The sequence below is a fragment of the Cyanistes caeruleus genome, chromosome Z (genome assembly GCF_971803275.1).
Source record: "Cyanistes caeruleus chromosome Z, bCyaCae1.hap1.1, whole genome shotgun sequence".
Classification (NCBI taxonomy): Eukaryota; Metazoa; Chordata; class Aves; order Passeriformes; family Paridae; genus Cyanistes; species Cyanistes caeruleus.
This window is the reverse complement of record NC_141732.1, coordinates 53,037,325-53,053,429: the sequence shown is the minus strand read 5'-3', so window position 1 is coordinate 53,053,429 and position 16,105 is coordinate 53,037,325. Positions and strand designations below refer to the sequence as shown.

The 16,105-nt window shown below is 39.8% G+C and overlaps 1 protein-coding gene across 1 annotated transcript in view; it reads right to left on the bottom strand.

Moving 5' to 3' along the window:
• GLDC (glycine decarboxylase) overlaps window positions 1-14,905 on the bottom strand; it is a 41,239-nt gene extending 26,334 nt beyond the window's left edge. Inside the window, exons 1-4 of the mRNA XM_086867890.1 lie at window positions 14,699-14,905; window positions 14,520-14,598; window positions 4,609-4,744; window positions 474-638 (exon numbers count right to left, since the gene is read on the bottom strand). Of these exons, the coding sequence (XP_086724016.1) occupies window positions 474-638; window positions 4,609-4,744; window positions 14,520-14,598; window positions 14,699-14,905 (587 nt within the window). The remainder of the gene's footprint in view (window positions 1-473; window positions 639-4,608; window positions 4,745-14,519; window positions 14,599-14,698) is intronic.
• Window positions 14,906-16,105: the final 1,200 nt, after the last annotated feature.

Sequence of the window (16,105 nt, the reverse complement as noted above, 5' to 3'; positions counted from 1 at the left end):
ACTGGCTGGCTGGTAGTTTTCTGCATCTTCATTGCTCCCTTCCTGGAGACAGGAGTGTCATTTGCTTTGCTCACTGCTGAGGCACCTCTCCCCATCACTGTGGCTGTTCAGAGACAACCCAGGATGGCCTTGTATCAGGAGGCTCCCTCAGCAGCCACAAATGCAGCACACCTGTGTAAGTCCAGTTTTCTTAAGTGTTCTCTAGCCCAACCTTCCTCCAACAAGGATGAGACTTCCTTCCTCTAGAATTTCTCCTATGTCCTTAGTTTTCTGAAGGCCTTAAATGTCTGAGTTAAACATTTATGTCAACAACTTCTCTGGGGGCATGGCAAAATGGACTCTAGTTGTTCAGTGAACTGCTCATAATAAGAAGGCCACACCTATATTCAACCCATTGCCTACACAGGGATAGATGCCCTCAAATTCCAAAACTACTTCCTCCTGTGATTTAACCATACATTTGAACACAGTACCTGTGACATAATTGCATGGCTTCTGCAGCAGCTGTCCCTTCATCCAGCAAAGACGCGTTGGCCACATCCATTCCTGTGATATCACACACCATAGTCTGGTAATTTAGGAGGCTCTCCAGCCTGCCCTGGGACACCTCGGGCTGGTAAGGAGTATACTGGGTAACCCTGTAAGAATAAAGTTCTGAGTCTGGGTCTAGGAAAATAAATGTGTAAAAAAGTTATGGCAATATATAACTGAACTGTATCACAGAAAAAAATAAATAGTAATGTGTAATTCATTAATATGGAAATTTGTTTGAATACAGTTATTTTTAGAAGTCGTAATTTTTATCTTCTGGTGTTGACTTTTTAAAGGACAAGAATTCTGTTTCTCCATTTTGAAAAGAGAAATTACTTTTAAAACAGAGGTGTGAGGGCATTATGGAGAAGGAACAGAGTAAGTAGATGATGAGTGTGGAAGAATTAAATCTAGTCACAATATTCAAAGGAGAATGTGTTGTTCAATCATATCAAGATATTGCCATGATTTTTCAATACTGTTTCTAAAGACCTTTATTTTTCACGTCTTTTCTACCCTTTTAAGAGGAAAGGCACTTGGCATTTCACGGAATCAAGCTCAGAAGTACGCAACTTCTTGTGAAATGACAGTTTCCATATATGCTAGTGGAGGGAAGTCAGACTGATGTAAGTTTTATCTGTTGTCATTTGGTGAACAAAACACCACAAAAGTGGCAATATAAGCAACTCCTTCAAAATGACAAGAATCTAAGGGAAATGCTCTTTTATAACAGTCCAGAAAGCAAAGCAGCATGGGTCCAGGGATGAAAGACAAAAACAGAGATCAGACTCTCCTCTCACTGCTGGAAATTTGGGCACTGGGTTGCACAGTAGTCCAGAACAGACATTACGCCAGATTGAATTTAGAGTAGCAGCCAGAAGCAAGTGGTAAGTGCAAACACTTGTGGCCTCTGTTTTCTAGTGATGGAAGAAAACAGCATTTTGTTTCCCTAAAAGGCCAGTAAGGCCAGTAGCAAGTCTTAAACTTTTGAAAAATGAAGTGAAGGTATAAGCTTTCCAGAAAGACTCCAGTATTTGGAAGCTCAAATAATGTAAAATCAATAGAAGGTAAAAAACAAAGATTTTTGAAAAACAAGTTGGAGAACTTGGTATTGAGCAAGATGAGAGAAGCAAGAAAATAGTGAGGTGAAAAAGAAAGTAGGAAAGAAGTCCTCAACAAAATGCAAAAGGTAGGAGGACATATTCAATGTGTGAACTCAAAGTGTAATATATAATGCTAATGTATTTACTGTCTAATTAAATGACACATCTGCTTATTCACATACACTATTCAGTACAGTAACAGAAAGCAATAGCTATATATAGAGTACATAATATTGATGATTTTCCCAAAACCTGTAGTTTTTATGTCATTTTTGGCCAGTTCTAGCACAAAGCTAATTACCATCATATGACTGCATAGTTCACAAGTGAGACCATGTCCCAGGCTGCATGCAACCTTGCTAATCCAAACAGTAGGACCTATTTTTCTCCACAGCAGCTAAACCTGGTGCTCATTTGGCCAGATAAACTTTCAGTCTGGAAGTATTAAGATTTATTTCCTGCCCAGCCCACTCAGTTCTCACCAATAAAAATAATTACTCCAAATGCCTTTGCACAAGCAACAACTTTTATTAATTAGAAGAAACTCCTCTGTACCTAAAGTTTTACAATCAGGTTTTCCCATTTTATTTCACCTAAGGGCCTTTTCTTGTATTTTAATTTGCAGAAGGAACTAGAATTAGACTAACAAGAATTAAAACATTGTGATTAACTGAAATTAATTAGAGAATTAGAGAACTTCTGCTCCACATAGCTGGGAAAGTACACTATATTACAAAACAAAATTAATGAAGCCTTATGATTTTGATGTTACAGTTTTGAATGGTCAACACAGCTGAACTAAAACAAATCAATTTCAGAAAGACAACGCAATCAAATAATCAACTAAGGAATCTTGAATTCCAGTACTGCCATAAACTACTATGAAGCTTAATAATTCTAAAATTAAAGACACCTCTTATAAGCACATTTAGTTAAACACTCCTTTTAAAAGGCTTTTTTTGGCATTTTCAATCATCTACATATTTTAATTGATTCTACTTCTCCACAATTTCTTCAAAGAAAATATCTGTCTTTAGTCTGCATTCTGTGTTCTGCCTGAACCTATATTACATGGTGACTTTTTAAAGTAATTTAAAAACAAACTCTCTAGAAGTAATTATTGCACAGTATGTAGTTATTTTCAGAATGCAATGTTTTCATTACATTCTGAGTGTTACTAACTACCAAGTTTAATAATTTACACTAGAGATGTGAAGACTGCAGGCATCCTTGGTACAGGTTTGCATTCTTACACATTTAATGTCTGGAGGCAAAGGAATCAAATGAGTTGAACTTTAGGAGACTTTCAGTTGTTCTAACAAATGCCAAGCAAAACAAACACAAGCTATGTAAGGGTGACAGAATAGATCAGAAGCAATAAGCCTGAGCTTGTAGTATTTCCCTTGGAGCTGCAGTGTGATGTGTGTCAGCATGGAAAGCGTTACACACTCAGCAGAAGTAAGAAGTCTGATTTCCCAAACAGCTTCCATAAAGCCTGCATAGTTGCTTTAGCACATACATATGCATACAGACACATATACTTTAAAGCAAACATTTTAGCCTTTACTTTAGCTATCTAATAGTTTAGCTTTTAGCCATCTAGTTTGACTTCACTGGGCAGTGCAAGATCAGATTTCTGGACAGACTCAGTTGTTTTTCATTAACACTACATAATTTTTAGGATTGAAAAGTCTGCAGTTCATTTTGTTCTACTTGCTTTCCAAATGTTCTTGGTTTTGCTTCTGTCAACTGATAATTTCTTTCCTGGTACTGTACTGAAATATTTAGATTGCATATGTTGCAAAAAGTGAATGAGAAAAAGGCCAAATAAAAGTTTGCATGGATGTACTTCACAGATTCCTTGACTTCCAACACTGCAACTTTTCCACCAGTGATGCAAAGAGAGCCAACAAATTGAAAAATAAATAAGTCTTAGAGGTCTACAGATAAGTAGACCCATTTATGGCAACTCAAAGTATAGAAAATACATAACATCTAAGTATCAATGACTTTTTGCACTGAGTAATACGATCCTTTGGTTGGCTGTAGGTTTTTGTAGTTGTTTGGGCTTTCAAAAATATATATAAAACAAATACAGATTTTACTAAAATAAAAATTAGTCATAAAGATGGAGGTTGTAAAACTGTATAAAAGACAATATGACAGTATAAAAGAAGGACCTTAGTGACTAGTGATAAGGGAACTTGTAAACTAAATGTAAAAATGCAGGGTGTTATTCAGTCTGTTGGAAAGTGAGACTCCACATGAAATTTAGCTTTTCCTGTTGCATCATTTCTGAGTTACAGTTCTTTAGAAACTGAAATGTCAACTGGATGATCAGAATGAAGTACAATGTTCTCAGCCTTTTCATATTATGATAGTTCAGTGTCACTGCTGTTCACTAGAGAGTTATTTGATCAGACAAGACAAGAACTCACTTAATGGATAAACATTCAAATCCTTGAAGGTCTCTGGTTTAAAAAAAAACCCAAAAAACAAGAAAGAAATACTAAGAGAATAGACTAAAATTTTCTACTTCCTTAGAAGTTTCTTAGTTCCTCATCAGAAAATCACCATCATAGTATTGCATAGTATTCTAACTACCTCCACCCAAATTGTGTACACCCATGGAGGAGGGAGCTTAAGTTTTTAATTTAGGCAAAAGTTAGGAAAGAATTACTTCCATTTAGGAGGTAGGTCTGTACACTTCCTTATAGAAAACATGTGATCTTTTATTAGTTTATAATATATAAGAGGTGTAAATAGAAGTTGCAAAACCAGTGGCATATTTTTCAGAAAAAAAACATCTTCTAAAGTAAATTTCTAGCTTGAGCATGAACAATACAGTTCCAATACAGCAGGATACACATCATTACCTAATATATGAAAGCCTTAGTAGAAAAAAAAAAAATAGGTTTGTGGGACAAATGTGTACTTATACATATACATTTAACAATAAAATGTGGTGGATTACCATCCTGCATTCTCCAACAAGTTGCGTGCGATGGGCTGAGGCACTGAGCAGTTGTAGTAACCCATGCCTATATAGGACCGCCATATCTTGTTCTTACTTGCAATGTTGTGTAGAGTTTCAAGGATTTCATTTTCACCTAATTGGAAAGAAATTATGTCAGAATGCTTCAGCTATATGTAACAGTAACAGTTATTAGCTGAAATGTCTTCTACCCCACTGTGAAAAAAAAAACCCAACATTGGTGGTGCAAGTATAAACAGTAGCAGAATAAAGTGCAAGAACAGCAAAGACAAAGTAATTATCTGACAAAATATCCTAGGAAAGTTTAAATTCTGCCAGAATTCTGGAAAATGTAACATCTGAATAATAACAGGGTTCCAAAGCATGTGGAAAGAATAGTGAGAGAAACAGCTGTAGGTATTAGGAGCTCTTTTTGTGCTGATACAATGTACATTCAACCCAGAAGAGACCCATGAACATGCATTAAAAAGTACCTCAGAAGACATTCTTTTATTAGATGAATCATGCATTATCTACACTGGTTGAAGCCATTGCCATCCACAGCTGTCATTTAGTGTTTCTATCAAAGTCATATTTGCACAAACTGGACTTACACCAAGCACCCAGGAATAATTTCTTAGTATCATAGAGTTCTATTTTCTCACATTTTCCCTAAATTGCTGATAAAACAGAACAGCTCTTTTAATTCAATTTTAGCATGCTTCACCATTTTATTAAAAAACAAACAAACAAACAAACAAGTGTTAATAAGAGTATTTCCAGTTAAAGACATTCCAAATGAGAGTTACTTTCAAATGAGTCTGCAAATCTAGTTTGAAGACATTACAAAAGAATGATTTTGAAGTATATAGAATGAAAGCATTTGCACTCCCTCTCTCCCCCAGCCATAGTTTACTCTTTGGTCTCACTTCTCAGTGTCCTGAAATCTGTGCAAAAATCACACAGAGTTAGCCAAAGAGTAGTAATTGAAAAATATATTAGTAGCTGAGGATGCAGAAAGATGATCAGTAGACTGTCTTAAGAACACACAGAGGTAGGTCATCCTAACCTAACAGACCTGGGTAGAACTGTACACCAATCCTCCTGGGTGACAGGGGCAATTGTTTTTTAATTCTACCTTGAAATCTGACCTCAGAGTTTGCTGTAATGGGACAATTACACCAAGTTCTGTTCCCTCTGCACCACAACTTGAAGGTAACACTTTGTAATTTAATGCTACGAATCACAGAATTAGAATACCTTGGGCCCTGGATGCTTCAAAATCGATTTTCTCTCTCTTTAAGTTACTCCAGCAAGAGAGATCAAATCAGAACAGTTAATTTTCTGGAATTTGGTGGCAAATAATTATCTAGGTTTTGAATTAATTTCTAGTGCAATCTAGTGCAAGAATATTAGAATTCCAGTTTTGATTTCAAAGCTTTTTCCTTTAACTCAAGTTGCTATTATTTCATTTCATGCATAAACAATTTTTTTTTTCAAAAATCTACAGGTTTTTAATTAATTTCTTCCACAGTCACATTACACTTTTCACAGAGTTTTTTTACTTATGTTCAGTTCTCATTTCAAAGCTCATTTCTTCTCTGCCTATTACTCAGTGTTACCAGTAGATCTAATGTATGAAGACTCATTTCCTACTTTCCGTAAACTACAGTTTTTTATTTTTCCTGGAGACTTGTTATATGCCTATTAGGCTTGAACTCAGCAATGTCTATGGCAAAGTTTCTAAAGTGTAGTGAAAAATTCCACTCCCCAGAACTCTTCCCACAGTGTTTATAATAAGACAGATGCAGTTGTTTGTTAAGTGAGCTTTAACATTGTAGAGACCTTCCTCTACCACTTGCAAAAAGTTTGATGAAAGACAGTTTGGTTGCAGTTTCACACAGAGGCTTGTACTCTTGCATAATTCAAACATCAATGATTTCTTGGAAATGGTAATGAATTTCCTTGCTTAATTCCAAATTGCAGCTGAAGGCAGAAGTTGGCTATCATTTAACTTGCTTGCTAGTTCAACATCACACACAAAAAAGCACTGAGCGTGGTTTCTGCAATAAACACATACCACAAATACTGCACAATGTAACAGATAACATTTCCTTTGTTCGCCCAACTGGGCTTTTCTTCTAGAGTTATTTCTCTGCAATTGTAGCTAACAACTACACATAGCCATTTACTTTGTGCTAGAGATCTCTGAAATAAACCTGCTTCCAAACTGATTGAAGGCACCAAGCCAAAAGCCTAGTGAGGTTGCAGGAAGCTTAGGTAGAGATGGTATTTAAGAATAGAACCACACTCCATCTAGAGTACCTGCACTGAGAGGTTCCAAGACTGAATATATTTTTAATTACTACATTTTAATGAGCTACCTGTGAAGACAGTTACACAGCTAATTTTAACCAGGGTTAAATCCTTCCATTCCTGCTTCACCTTACTTACCCTGCTCCTTTGGTCACATAAGGGCAAAAGGAGGAGTAGAGCTCAAATATGTATCTCCCACATTTGACATGCCTCTTTGGAGAAACCAGGGATAAATACACCTTACCCCTTGCCTTCTGCTGCCTTGAAGTACTTCATCACAGTAGGTCTTTAGGAAACAGCTCATAAATATAACTGCAGTCCTGAATAAGGGAAGTCGATAGCCCCTGATTTATCTATTAGGCTGGCATACCTACGACCAAACTTAAATCCATGCAGATTTCATTAATTCAGTGTTTACTTTACACCGATAGGATTCTGAATTCATGTAAGACTGATACAGGTAACCAGCCTGGTGAGAGAAATTAACACAGATGTTGGAGTCCAAAGACCAGAGAGGAAAGCAATGAAACAAACCATTCTTACCAGTGCCCCCAGCACCAACAGGAGGGGATGGAGGAGATGCAGCTGGGCTCTTAACAGCAGTGTATGCATAGCAGGAGAGTCAGAGGCTCAGGCTGGAGATAGGGAGAGCTGGGCCCATGGGGACAGTCCAGCAGTGGAGCAGGGTCTCCACCTTTTGAGGTTTCATATTCTGACTGGATGAAGCCATGAGCAATCTGGTCTTACCCCACAAGAGAGTTTTGGGCAGGGGCAGGAGACTGACCTGTGTCTCCACCAGTCCTGTGTCTCTGTCAGTAGCCTCATTTCCCACCCTGTCAAGCCTAGGTTTCAACACTCATTCATCCATAATGTTACTTGTGAAAGGGGTCTAACTCTTTATTGACCATTTTGTAAGCAGCTAATGCTAATACAAAAGCAGGTGATTGTGAAACACAAGAGTGATCTTATGTATGCTTAAAAATTAATTTTCAAAGTCATAATGAAGTTACTACATTTCCATTTTTGTCCCCAAGACTGTCACCAAACTTTGAAAATAACAGACTTTTTCTGCTGTATGAAGTATAGAACTTGGAGCATATGTAGCTGAAATTTGTATTATTCTAAATGTTTATTAATTTCTTTAAAACTAAAACAAAAAGGATGCCTAAAAAAATGGTTCAAAAAAACATGACTTGATATATTTTTTGGTTGTGTAACTAATTTCTTTTTATTTCTCCCAGCAATGTGATTAAGAAGCAATATGCAAAATGGGAAAATAAAACAGAAAGAAAAATTTCCTGTATTTCAGCTACCCTCACACTCAGCTGTTTGTTTCCAGTGTTCTATGAAAAAGCCATTGAAATGCCTTTATCATAAACTCATTTTATTGGGTGCACAATAAAAATTCTTCAAGAACCTTGTTCAGCAAAGAGAAAATTGCAAGCTAAGTCACTGCAGTTGATCTTTATTCCCCTCATCAAATCATTAGAAATTATGATCAAAAACAGTACTCAGAACAAGGTCCACTGCTTTTGCTATACTCCTGTCTTATAACTGGAGAAAACTTACCAAGGATCCGAGAAGTTCTGCAAGAACACTTTCATATTGCTACATCTACATGCAGCAGAGGCAGAATATATCACAAAAATAGTAAAAGAGACTGAATTATCAGATCACAAAATGACACACTGTTATTTTTGCTAGTGTTTTTGTGGTTAGCACAGTAGAGTTGCTTTGAACTTGTGAGATACCTGCAAAATATGGTACTTGAAGAGGAGTGGAGAAAATACAGAAGGAGCAGTTCAAGTTACACAACTTGAACCATGCAATACAAAAAGAAGGTTACTATTTGTCTGATATATTTTTATTCACTTTATATCAGATCTTAAAAAACAATCTAGCCTCTGAGATCAAGGAAGAAAGATCCTTAGAACAGCTGATAAAAGGGGGATTAATTTATTTCTCTTAGGTAATTAATTCAGTCTCTTAAAAAAACCGCACAGAACAGATTATATTGAAGAAAACTAGTTCCAAAATACTGTCGGGCACACAGTAATAATGCTGTAGGACAGCACAAGGAAAGTGCATATTCCAGGTGCTGTGTCCATAACTTCAAGACATAGGCAGTAAGCCATGGTGCCCTGCCCCTTCTTCCATTCAGGCTACCTGTGCTCACCCAGACAGCCTGGGCAGCACAGGCAACCTGATGCTGCCAGGAGCCAAAGCAGGGGCAAGCTGAGTAAAAGAAGATGCCTTTCCCTGTTCTATCCACAAGGGCTGCTGCCTGTGAAAAAAAGAGCAGCAGCCTCAAAGTGTGTGAGGAGTGAAGTGTCCTGGGTAGTAATACAGATTCTGCACTGTGTATGGCAACACCTTGCAGGGTAGCAATTACCCCTGCCACAGGCATCTGAATCATACTGCCTGGACCCCAGCAGCAGGGAACATGAAAATCTGACTGACATTAGGAGATTATTATAAATTCACACAGAATTAATTTTTTACTGGTATTTAAAATATAACAACCTATTAAAGAAGATTCACTGCAAAAAGAGCTGTTAATTTGGAAACACAAATAGTCTTTATTACAATGTAACTGCTTCTGAACAGTATTACTTGTAATAACATTTAGACTGGAGACCCAATTACATTCTTAATATTTTAGGATCTATGTTGATAAATTCTAAAATTTGAGAATGTACCTGGGAATGTTTGAGAAAAAAAAAATTGTGCTGGAGTTCGCAGAAGTATTTTTTTAATTCAACCTTTTAAAAAATTCAAATCCTGAACAAAAAAGCAGAAATACAAACATATGCACAAGACCTATCCATTACCTATAAAGATGGACATACCATGGCAGCATTGCAGGGACAACTATGACTGACATAGACTGTAGGTTTGTAGGGATGAAATAAAGAGTATTACTCTTAAATAAGATAATACGTTCCTTCAAATGGGCCAATCACGACATATGTGCTAAAGCACGACATATGTGCTAAAGCACCTTCAATACCTAAAGAAAAGCTGATTGTTCAAGTTTACTTACTGTAACCCTGAAATAAAGCTCTGTAATACCAGCTGATCCCAATTAAGTACCAAACAGATGTCTAGCCTTGTTGTAAATATTGACTGAACAGAAGTGACATGCCAAAATTATGTTTTTCCTTAACTGTCTGCAGAAAAATCTGACTTTAAAAAAGCCCCTCTTCCACAATTAGCTGAGGTACAGGACTGAAATTTACTGTTAGCTGAAATCAGACATTTTTCTCTTTTACCCCTACTGGAATTCAGTGGTATATTCAGATGGTTTTACAACACAGTCAGTGGGCTCATATCAAGAGACACTTTTAAAATGGCTTTTGCTTTTTATTTTTTTGTGACCAAATGGATAGACATAGCTAGTCCTGTTCTCTTACATACCAAAGAAACTATTTTATTTCAGAAACCTCTAAGCACAAGCTACAGTCCTCTCCTCCCTCAGTGACAATGGCAGTACAAGAAAAAAATCTGCCAATAAAGATAACACTAATAATTATTGAAAAAGCATTTAGAGTATAGATGCACTTGTACTAGTAAAACTTGGCGTTTACCAGAATGGCTACACATTCAGACTTATGAAAAACAGATCATGGAATTATTCAGGTTGAAGAACACCTCCAAGATCATCAACTCCAACCACTGACTGACTACCACTTTGTCATACAAAACATGGCACTAAGTGCTTACAAAACAAGGCACGTTCTCCTTGAACACCTCCAGGAATTGTGTTCCTCCCTGCCCAGTCCATTCCAATGCCTTACCACCCTATCAGTGAAGAAATTCATACTGATGTCCAAGCTGAACCTCCCCTGGCACAACTTGAGGCTATTTCCTCTTGTCCTGTCACTTGTTGCCTGGGAGAAGAGATCAAACCCTCATCTGGCTACATCCTCATTTCAGGCAGCTGTAGAGAGCAACAAGCCTGAGCCTCCTTTTCTCCAGCTTAGACAACCTCAGCTCCCTCAGCTGCTCCTCACAGGACTTGTGCTCCAGACCCTTCACCAGCTTTATAGACTTTCTTTGAGCACCCTCCAGCACCTTGGTGTCTTTCTTGTAGCAAGGGGACCAAAACAACACACGATTCAAGGTATGGCCTCACAACTTGACTGTTGAGTATAGGGGACAATCCCTGCCCTGCTCCTGCTGGCCACACTATTGCTGGCACAGGCCAGGATGCCATTGGCCTCCTTGGCCACCTGGGCACTGCTGGCTCCTGTTCAGCTGCTGTCACCAGCAGCCCCAGGGCCTTTTCCTCTGGGCAGCTTTCCAGCCACTCTGCCCCAGCCTGTGGCACTGCCTGGGGCTGTTGTGACCCGAGGGCAGGACCCAGCTCTGGGCCTTGTTGAACCTCACAGCACGGCCTTGGCCCATGATCCAGCCTGTCCAGATCCCTCTGCAGAGCCTGAGTTTCTAAACTCAGGAAATGTCCAGTTAAGTCTTTCTATATACGTTATGTCCTTCAGGGGCAGTAATGAAGCTTCATTCTTCCACTGAAGACTAGGTCTGTGCTAAAATGTCTAGGAGAGACAACAAAGGTACAAAAGGAGTGGGCTTCTACTGTAATCAGAGGTTTACTTATCATCAGTGGAATATGTAATGCCATAGAAAGAAGCTCTTTAGGACAAACTCCATCCACAGGAACTTCTTTTTTTCTTTTTTTTTTTTTTTTACTGCTGCTGCATACACATATTTGATTTATTTTTCTTAGACAATTTGTGAGATTATCAATGGAAGGATCTGTAATGTAATCTTTCCTAGTGACACACACCAAATCAAAACTTGAAGATTATATATCAAATGTACACATCAAATGTACACACCAGAGATGAGGTCTACAGCTATGAAAGTTTTCCAAAACACCCAAATGTAATTGCAGAGACCTATGATACACAGACATGCTTTTTATGGTAGTGCATGGCTTTATTGAACAACATGTCCAATTCTATCTGTAAGGACTGACTTCAGTGAGACTTCAATGTAAGCCCAGCTGTGTTTGTTACTATAAAGGAGTAGCTCTAGCACTGCTCATTTGTTCAGCTGCACTCCAATTTGTGGAGTCACTATGATTACATTTTTGAGTTACAAAGACAAGTGGAAATTGCTGTATTTGTATTATCAATTTTATAAATGCTGAAGTTCACAGAATGACATATTTTGCATTGTCATGTTCTATTCTCTCTTTCCATGTGTGAGTTAGAGAGACAGTGAGAGCACTCATGCAAATAAAAGCAATTGTTTAAATTAAAACAGCATAGTTTTCATGACACTTCCCAATTTCCTATTTTCCTTTACATAAAAAGAGGAAAACAGAGGAATAGCGTCCCATCCTTACATAAGATATACCATCATGGTGATAGGAAAATGTTCTCTGTAATGGTACATTAAAGAGGAAGCAAGCTTCACTCAGATTACAATGTCCTGGGTACAAGATGTCCAATGTGACGTTGCACAATTTTAAGCTAAGGCTTTTAACTTTTCTTTTAAAAGCTGTGGAATTTTCTGCTACCAGTGTAGGGGAAAACCAGTGACAAATAACTACACATTAAATTACAAAAGACAGTCCAGCACACTGGCTACAGAAATAAAATGCAGCAGTGTACAGAAAAAAAAAGTTTTCTGTACCTCATGCAAGCATCTCTTTTGAAAACTCACTGTTGCATGCTGTGCAATGTGAAACTCTGCATCACAGTCACATTCTTTCAAAGTTTACTCTAAGGGAACAAGAACAGCATAGCAAGTGGAGAAAAATGCCAGTGAACTAAATACACTGTTAGCTAATGAGGTCCTGTTGCACAGTAAGAACTTGCCTACAACAGGACATCAGCTAATGCACTGCTGTGTAGGAGACATCCACCCAAAATTACTAGGAAAATCAGCATTTGGTTTGCATCAAGATTGTGACTTAGGTTGACACCATCAGGTTAGTTTTCAATAAAGCATATGTATTTTAATGTCCACGATCACTTTTAGGTGTGTTTTGGTGAAGTAAAGTTTTGTAAGAGTATCATATTAATTAATAATAAAAACTAACGATTAAAAAAATTAGAAAAGCTTCTAGGACATAATTATTAGTGACAAATTGCATTTCACTACTTCAACTGAACTAAAAATATAATATAATTATAATATAATATGAAAATATAAATTTTCATTGAGGTCAGTGAAAATCACTTCTTAATCAGGGAGTACCTGGATTAAAACGCATTAACCGTAGAGAAATATGCCAAGCAGTACTTTCAGCAGCTTTACAGACACAAGAAGGTTGTTAAATTCTGCCTCTTGACCCAGCCTCTCCCCATTTTAACAAGATAGAAAGTTACCAAAGACTGAAATACCATTGTACTGATAAAACATTTTAGAGGTAGAAACTTTCAGTCCCAGTTGTATCCCTTCTGGCTAAAGTCTGTCTTTTCAGGGTCTAGTTTTCCTGGCTGTTCATTGTGGTGCTGCCTCTCATGCGTGATGTCATCTCAGAGTAACCAGATTGAACTGGCCAGGAACCTCACTGGAGCTGCAGGCCTGAAGTTTACACTCAAATTACAGCACATGGATGAGCAATGAGAAAATGCCAGCAAGAGGAATCAAGTTTTCTACAAATCAGGCAAAGGATTGTGACACAGAAATGAAGTTAATACTTATGTAACTGGATCCCATATCTGAATGGCCATTGAGCTTTGTTAGTTTTAGTGTAATTGTTCCGCATTGGGGATTTTTAAGAGTTTCTTTCACTTACAGGACTTCCAGCATCATGTTCACAGATGTCGCTCAAATATGCAGTCATGCAGGTAGAAATTTTGTAATGTGTGCTTGCTAACTCCCAAAAACATTAATATCTAAAACCTCATGAAAGGTTACATCAAGTTTTCTACATCAATTTGCTGAATTACTGTAGTGCCAAAATAGCTGACTCAGATGTTTAGTATTCCTGCAGTTTACCCATAACACTCAATTAGACAGATTTAAAATTCCGGCCATTAGTCTGCTCTATTATAGCCATAATACAGAGACACAGATTTTTTACGTTATTAAAATATGCAGGTTATTAAGGGGCGGTGGGGGGGTGGGCGTATGGAGTAACAAAGAAATCCTGCTGATACGCAAGAACCACCAAAAGACAGCGGCCCATTTGAAGCTACAGTCCACAGTAAGGGGACGATTTTTAGTCGTACTTTTCCTTCACATCAGGCTCTTGGGACAAAGTGAAGTCAACGGAGCACTTGAGCTCCAAAGCGAGTTTTCGAGCAGCCCCCGTCTGCTACACACATTTTCCTACCGATTTCCAAGAGGAGAGAAATAAACGCCGCAGCCAAATTGCTCCACGGAGTTGGTCGGAGAAGAATGAAGTGTCGGTGACTGTACTACTACGCTTATTTAAGTCTTACCCCGAACTCTACTCGGGGGGTAAGATCAGACGGCTACACGCACCAGCGGGGACATCGGGGGGCAGGGGGTGCGCACCCCAAGTGCCCCCCACCCACCCCCACGGGCGCCGGCGGCCAGAATGGGCCGCGGGAGGGTGGGGGGAGCCCGGGAGCACCCCGGGCCATGCGGTCACTTACAGACGTGGTCATCCATCCTCAGCGGCCTCCGGAGGCGGATGCTGGCCGGGATGGTTTTGTCCATCAGCTCCTCGACGCTCTGCAAGAAGCGCCCGCACGCCGCGGTTAGCTCCCGCGGGGCGGCACAGCCCGCACCGGGAGGGTCCGGCCGCGCCGCCCCCGCCCCGCACGGCGCCTACCTGCACCCCGACGGTTCGCAGCATCTCCCGCTTCTCCTGCTCCCGGGGCCCGATGTGCCGCCGGGAGAAGTCATCGTGCCGCGGCAGGAGCCGCTCGATGCACCGCGCCGCCTCCCCGCCGCCCCAGCGCCGCTGCCCCGCCGCCGCCCGCAGGTGCGGAGCCCCGCGGGCCGCCAGCCGCCCCCACCAGCGCCCGCAGCTCTGCATGCCCCCAGCGCAGCCCCGCCGCCACCGCCGGGCACTCGCACTTGAGCGCGGGGGGCGGCGCGGAGCGGCCCCCACTGCCCGCGCCAATGGGGCCCGGGGGCGGCGCCGCGCTCGCCCCGCCCGCCGCCACCTGCCCGCCCGCCGCCGGCCCTGACCCCGCCAGGCCGCGCCGAGCATCCCCCGCCGGCCTGACCCGCCTCTGCCCCCGCCTCACGGGCACACCCCGCGGGACGTGTTCCCGGGAGAGAGGGTTTTCCGTTCACAAAGTCTCGCTCGGCTAGGAGAAAAAGGTTTCCGTGTTTCCTTAGCAGAGCGTGGACTTGCTTTCTAGTGGCGGGCTTTAGGACGAGCAACACACTGTCCACAGCTGCTACCGGGGTGTGTGTGTGTGTCTGTGTGTGCGTCAGGGCGTGTGAACTTTATTACTGCTTTACCTTCTGGTGAAGGGGGGCGGAGAGGAGCCTTCAGTTCCTCTGAACTTCCAGTTCTGTGCCTCTCTGAGGATGATACTTACATAGTTACAGTCTTGTATCTTTACTTATAAACAGATGCCAGACATACGTTCATTTTCCAAAACTAACCCCAGAATTGCCATATTGTGGATCTATATTTGGATCAACATTTAAATAAAATAACAGTGAAAGAAAAAAAAAAATTCCAAGATGTTTATTAATTTAATTTTATTCGTATGACAGATCTACTGCCTTCTGAAGTCAATAAGATAACTGATCACTACTTCGGAACCTAAAAGTGAATTTACTTTGCACCAAAGCTCACTGATTCGTGCAAGCTCTCCATTCCTGTAGTAAACATGAAATTACTTCTCTGATGTAATCTGAGTTATCATCAATACTCTATTATAAAGGAAAAGGCCCTCACAGATTTATGCAGTACGTATTTGGAGTAATGACTGGAGTCCATGATTTCAGAATCAGAGCTCCCCAAATAGAGACAAAGCTTGCTTCAAACAGCAAAGCTGTTTGCTGCAAGGGTTTGTGATATAAATCCAGTACTGACTTTAACTGATTGTTATTAAAATATAAACATGTGTTGCTTTTCTCCTCTGCATGTATATATTGCTTCTTTACAAATATGATAGTAGCATGAAGGAAATTAAAACTTTGGTATGGGTTTTCTCTTGATGTCACATGAGTGAAATAGAAATATTACTAAAGTACATTAAAACCATCATAGTAACAA